At 50.1% G+C, this 5,928-nt stretch overlaps 1 protein-coding gene across 1 annotated transcript in view; it reads right to left on the bottom strand.

Moving 5' to 3' along the window:
* The window catches only part of CCDC57 (coiled-coil domain containing 57), a 136,577-nt gene that overhangs the window by 109,868 nt on the left and 20,781 nt on the right, over positions 1-5,928 (bottom strand). Inside the window, exons 4-6 of the mRNA XM_012802827.2 lie at positions 4,209-4,310; positions 1,399-1,556; positions 1,169-1,243 (exon numbers count right to left, since the gene is read on the bottom strand). Of these exons, the coding sequence (XP_012658281.1) occupies positions 1,169-1,243; positions 1,399-1,556; positions 4,209-4,310 (335 nt within the window). The remainder of the gene's footprint in view (positions 1-1,168; positions 1,244-1,398; positions 1,557-4,208; positions 4,311-5,928) is intronic.

The raw sequence follows: 5,928 nt of genomic DNA, 5'->3' as shown, positions 1-5,928 counted from the left end.
AAAAAAAAAAAAAAAAAAAAAAATTTAAAATATTAGCCGGTATATGAAAACTGTGCCTATAGACGCAAATATGGTTCAAGAAAAACTGAAGGAAATCATCACACCTGTAACCCCAGCACTCTGGGAGGCCAAGGTGGGTGGATCACCTGACCAGCCTGAGCAAGAGAGAGACCCCAACTCTACTAAAAATAGAAAACTAGCCTGTCATGGTGGTGGGCACCTGTAGTCCCAGCTACTGGGACTGAGGCAGGAGGATCACTTAAGCCTAGGAGTTTGAGGTTACGTGAGCTGTGATGATGCCACAGCACTCTACCCAGGGCAACAGAATGAGACTCTGTCTCAAAAGAAAAAAAAAATCATTTTAGTGGGAAAGGAGGGTTCTTTAGAACTTAAGAATTTTAGAACCAAGAGAACAAAATTATTTTGCTACAATAAAAGAGTGGCTATATCACCAAAGTAAAATTAGCTGCTACAATAGAAAACTGATAAAATTGGTTAATAAGCAGAACTTTTAAGTTTTAAAAGTTAACTTTTGACTTAGGTTTTTTTTTTTTGCAGTTTTTGGCCAGGGCTGGGTTTGAACCCGCCACCTCCAGCATATGGGGCCAGCCCCCTACTCCTTTGAGCCACAGGCGCCACCCCGACTTAGGTTTTAAGTATTTTAACTCTTATTTTATTTTATTTTATTTTTTAGGCAGAGTCTCACTTTGTCACCCTCAGTAGAGTACCATGGTGTCCCAGCTCATAGCAACCTCAAACTCTTGGGCTTAAGCAATTCTCTTGCCTCAGCCTCCCGAGTAGCTGGAACTACAGGCACCCACCCCAACATCCAGCTATTTTTACAGATGAGATCTCGCTCTGGCTCAGGCTAGTCTTGAACTCATGAGCTCAGGCAATCTACTCAGCTCAGCCTCCCAGAGTGCTAGGATTATAGGTGTGAGCCACTGCGCCTGGCTAATTTTTTTAATTGTAAAACATTAAAAATCCTAAACATCACTGAGAAAATCTACAGCAGAGCATAAACACAGACCCAAACCCAGGCCAAAGCCTCCCTGGCTAGTGGGGCCTCTTCTTCGTGGCCATGAACTCAAGGCTGAGCACATCAGTCTCATCTCCTGCTCCCAGGCCATTGCCAGGCTGCACAGTTGGGGGAGGCAGAAACACTCACTTCCTCTTAAATGTTTCCTCTTCCTTTTTCCTGGTTAGCTGCACAGAGTGAAGTTTATTTTCTAAGTCATTTATCCTAAAAAGAAACAAATATTAGTGGAAAATGTAGATAAGAGGCTAAAGCAAACACTGGCCTGGAATAAGCTGGAACAGAGTCCTGGCCCAGCCCACACTGTGGGATGGGGCCACAGAACCTGCCACAGGCAACAGGGACAGGGCGCAGCCACGTACCGCGCGTTCTTCACGGCTTCCAGGTCCTGGAGCGCCCAGGCTTGATGCTGGAGCTTCTTTTCCAGCTCTGAGTTTGCAGTCTCTGCCTTCTGCATACACTCTGCAGCCTTCACTCCAGCTTCTTTCAGAGCCTCAAGCTCTTTGTTCAGTAGTTTAACCTTTGAATGATTTTTAAAAATTCAAAATTAAGATACAGTCAGAACAAAGTGAGACATCAGATGTGTGTGCTGTCATTCTATCAGGGTTAAGAGAGAATAAAATCAAAGTTCAGGAAGTAGTAAACAGCAAGACTGCCCCCCGCACGCCCCCATGGGGGCTCTCTGAAGGCACGTGCACGTCACTAGGGTCAGGCCCCAGTCCCACTAGGGTGCCCCGTGTGCACCTAAGTCCGTCCTATTAACGGACAAATCAATAGCACTTCGTTTCTTAGTACATAATTGGAATATTATTTAAATAATGAAATCAAGCATGCAGGGTGTAAGAACATGGCTCACGGCTGAGCAGTCCTACTCAAATCCCAGTTGCATGCTGATTTTTTTTTTTTTTTGAGACGGAGTCTCTGTTGCCCTGGGTAGAGTGAGTGCTGTATCATCATCACAGCTCACAGCAACCTCAAACTCCAGGGCTCAAGTGATACTCCTGCCTCAGCCTCCCGAATAGCTGGGACTATAGGCGCCCACCATAACATCTGGCTAGTTTTTCTATTTTTAGTAGATGGGGTCTCATTTTGTTCAGGCTGGTCTGAAGGAATTCTCCCACCTTGGCCTTCCAGAATGCTAGGATTACAGTTGTGAGCCACCATGCCTGGCCTCTGTACACTGAATTTTTTTTTTTTTTTGAGACAGAGTCTCACTATGTCGCCCTAGTTGGTAGAGTACCGTGGCATCACAGCTCACAGCAACCTCAAACTCTTGGGCTTAAGCGATTCTCTTGTCTCAGCCTCCCAAATAGCTGGGAATACAAGTGTCCACCACAACATGAAGCTATTTTGTTGCTGTTGTTGTCATTGTTGCTTAGTGGGTCCCGGCTGGGTTCGAACCCACCAAGCACCAGGCACCAGGGCATGTGGCTGGTGCCCTAACCACTGAGCTATGGGCACCAAGCCTTCACGCAGAATTTTTAAACAACCTCTCTGACCCTGAATTTCCTGTGCATACAGGAGCCCAGCATGGAAGCTCACACTGTCAACCTAGCAACTTGGAAGGCCAAGGCAAGGGGATAGCTTGAGGCCAAGAGTTCCAGACCAGCCTGGGCGATGAAGTACAACTTCAACTTTTAAAAAATAATAAGAAAAATTATCTAGGCATTGACACCAGAAGCCTGTAGTCCCAGCTACTAAGGAGACCAAGGCAGGAGGATCCTTTGAGTCCAGGAGCAAAATAAGGCTAGTTGTGGTGGCTCATGACTATAACCTCAACAAAAAAAGACTCTGCTTTTCTTTTCTTTTTTTTTTGAGACAGAGCCTCAAACTGTTACCCTGGGTAGAGTGCCATGGCATCACAGCTTACAGCAACCTCTAACTCCTGGGCTCAAGCGAGTCTCCTGCTTCCACCTCCCAAGTAGCTGGGACTACAGGCGCCTGCCACAACGCCTGACTATTTTTTGGTTGCAGGCGTCATTGTTGTTTGGCAGGGCTGGGCTGGATTCGAACCTGCCAGCTCAGGTGTGTGGCTAGAACCTTAGCCGCTTGAGCCACGGGCACCGAGCCGACTGTACTTTTCTTTTATTAAAAACTGTACACTGTGGTGCCCACCACGGGCTCTTGTAGCAGGTGGAGATAAAAATGGGGCATCCCTGCCTTTGACAGGAGAGCCAACCTACCATGAAGCACAGGGCGCCCACACTGCCCACTTGCCCTCCTGCCCCTGGGTGCTCTTACAAACCTTTCAAAGGTTGTAAGGGTCCCTCTGGTGCAATCCTAGCCTCAGGGCCAGCCCGCTCTGGGCTCTGGCTAACAGGGTGAGCAGTGCATCTAGAGGTGGGGCAGGGAACTTGGCAAGAAAGGGACAAGCGGGCCACTGCGACATTCATGCAGGGGGACTGTGATCTGTGTCAGGAGGTGAGACTAGGGATTGCCTGCTTGGACCCTGACACTCTCAATACCTGCTCCTGCCACCACCCACAAGGGTCTTCGGGGCCTCCCCCCCCCGGGCTGACAGCTTCCTATGGAGAGGCTAGGACATAAGGGGGGAGGCACTGGTGCTAACCACAAAAGATGTCACCCACAGGAACAACCAGTGGGGCAGCAGGGCCAGACCAGGCATTTCTCTCCTCCCTCATCCCCAACAGAAGCTACTATCCTGCGTTCATGCAGCCCCTCGAGGCTGGTCCTTGTTCTGTGTCCTGAGGGCGACCTGACAATGTCTGGGGTGGCACGTGGGACACATGCATGCCGAGGGTGGGTGCTGCTGGTGGCTCTGCCACACACAGCCCTGCAGCTCCAGATAGGTGCTGAGCATGGTCTTGGCCCCTACAGTGGGGACAGGAGTAGCACCCTCCAGGTGCATTTCAATGATCTCACAGGAGAACTTAGGGCACCAACAGGGGCACAGTCTGCAGTGGATTTGTCAGAGTCCACAGTGGCCAGTGTCAGTCTGGTCACTCACCTCAAGGGACCATGCTTGTTCACAGACAGGGATTCCATGGCCAACACCCCAGCACACGTGTGCCCACTTTCACCAAGACCCCAGCCCATTTGCCTGCGTGTGATCCATCTACCTCGTAGTTGAGAAGTCGCCTTACCAATCAAAAGAGGGTTCTTAGGGTAGACGGGGAAAAACCTTTCAGACTCCAGGAAGTCACCCAGTTACCTTGAGCTCCTGGGATAAGACTGTGTTGCTCATGCTGTCAGCTTGTAGGCGGAACTCATGTTCCCGCTTCTGTATTTCAGATTCAAACTCCAGCAGCAATTCCTGGAACAAATCAGGCCACTGTGAAGGAAGATGGTAGAGAGGACCCAGCACAGACTTTCCTGGCAGGGTTAGGAGTTTAGGAGTCCGGAGCTGTGCAGGATGCAGCAGTTAGTGAGGAGAGACACATGAATGCTGTCATGGAGAGGGAGGCTGTGATCTGGGACACTACAGTGGTCAGTGCCAAGCACATGCACCCAATTATTTTTCAGGTTCTTCCTACAGCACCTGTGATCTTTCATCTGTGTAAACAGCACCGAGGGCTAGCAGAGTCAGCTCTCACTAAGGACACACCTCCTGTCTGTGCTTGCCCTGCACAGTGTGAAGCTGGTGGGGGGTGGGGTGGCCATAGCTTCCAACCACCTGCTAAAGCCCCTGCACCAAGACCATCCTCCCCAGGACACTCTCAACACACTAGAAGCCCTAAAGGGCTGGCACCGAGGGGGCTAAGCCCAGCCCTGATAGCTGCCGGGAGTGTTTAGCACGTTCTGCAGGCCCAGGGCAATAAACAGAGTTGCTGCCCCCGCAAAGCTGCACGGTCCTGAATACTGAGTGGGCGCCTCAGAGAAACTCTGCAGAAAGCACAATCGAAAATGTTTATTTTACTTTTTCTGTCCTTTGAAAGGCAAAATTATGGTAAGGGGTAAAAGCAGTAACACTTAACGGAGTCAGAATATAAAAGTCATTGATTCACTCTTCATAAAGCATCACAAAATCACCAAACTGGCTTTTTCTCTGGACACTGATCCATGGGGGCCGAGCTGTGCAGGCCGTGGCCAGCAGGGGGCAGGAACCCCATGTGTCAGGGGCACCTGCCAGGAAGGGGCAGCTCTCACTCCCCTGCCACCAGGACCTGTGCATCCTAGCACCACTAGCACCACGGAAATGCACACTGCCCCAGTTCCCGTCTTGCCCTACCTCTTGGCTCCCTGATGAGCCCTTTCCCATGCCTAGTGAAGTCACAGGACTCAACACTTGTACGTGGAATGAACATTGGTGTGTGACGCCCGACCAGCCGCTGCACCCCAACACCCTTCTGGTGCTCAGGCCCAAACCATCTGTTGTCCTCAACATCTGCCCCTCTTGTGTCCCCATCCAACATCTGAGGTTCCTAGCTCCCCTCAGGTGTGTCCACAATCGTCCACCCACCCCCTTCAGCCTGCTCGCTAGCCCCCAGCCTCTGCCTGTCCTCACCCAGCGTGACTACACACACACTGGGCTCTGCTCAAAGTCCTGATGGGGCCCCTGTTACTTAGAGCAAAGCCCTGGCCTCACAACCCCACTCCCTGCTGTGTCAGCTCATCCTGCCAGGGCAGGCCTGTCCAGTCATGGCAGGTGTCCAGAGTTAATCCTAGCACCTGGGAGACTTCCTGGCTCACAGTTTGTGTTCGAAAGTATTTTTTAAATGAACAAATAAATCAATAATTGTCCAATTTCTCCACTAGTGGCTTTTAACCCTGTAATTAACCTATGCCCTTACATCCACCATGTACAACTCATATATATAATAAAAGTGAAACTGGCTCGGCACCCATAACACAGTGGTTACAGCTCTGGCCAGGTGGTAGGTTCAAACCTGGCCCGGGCCTGCTAAAGAACAATGATAACTGTAACAAAAAAA

The sequence above is a fragment of the Otolemur garnettii genome, unplaced genomic scaffold (genome assembly GCF_000181295.1).
Source record: "Otolemur garnettii isolate 467f Iridium unplaced genomic scaffold, OtoGar3 scaffold00018, whole genome shotgun sequence".
NCBI classification, from domain to species: Eukaryota; Metazoa; Chordata; class Mammalia; order Primates; family Galagidae; genus Otolemur; species Otolemur garnettii.
The sequence above is the reverse complement of the archived record's forward strand: the minus strand, read 5'-3'. Positions and strand labels throughout refer to the sequence as shown.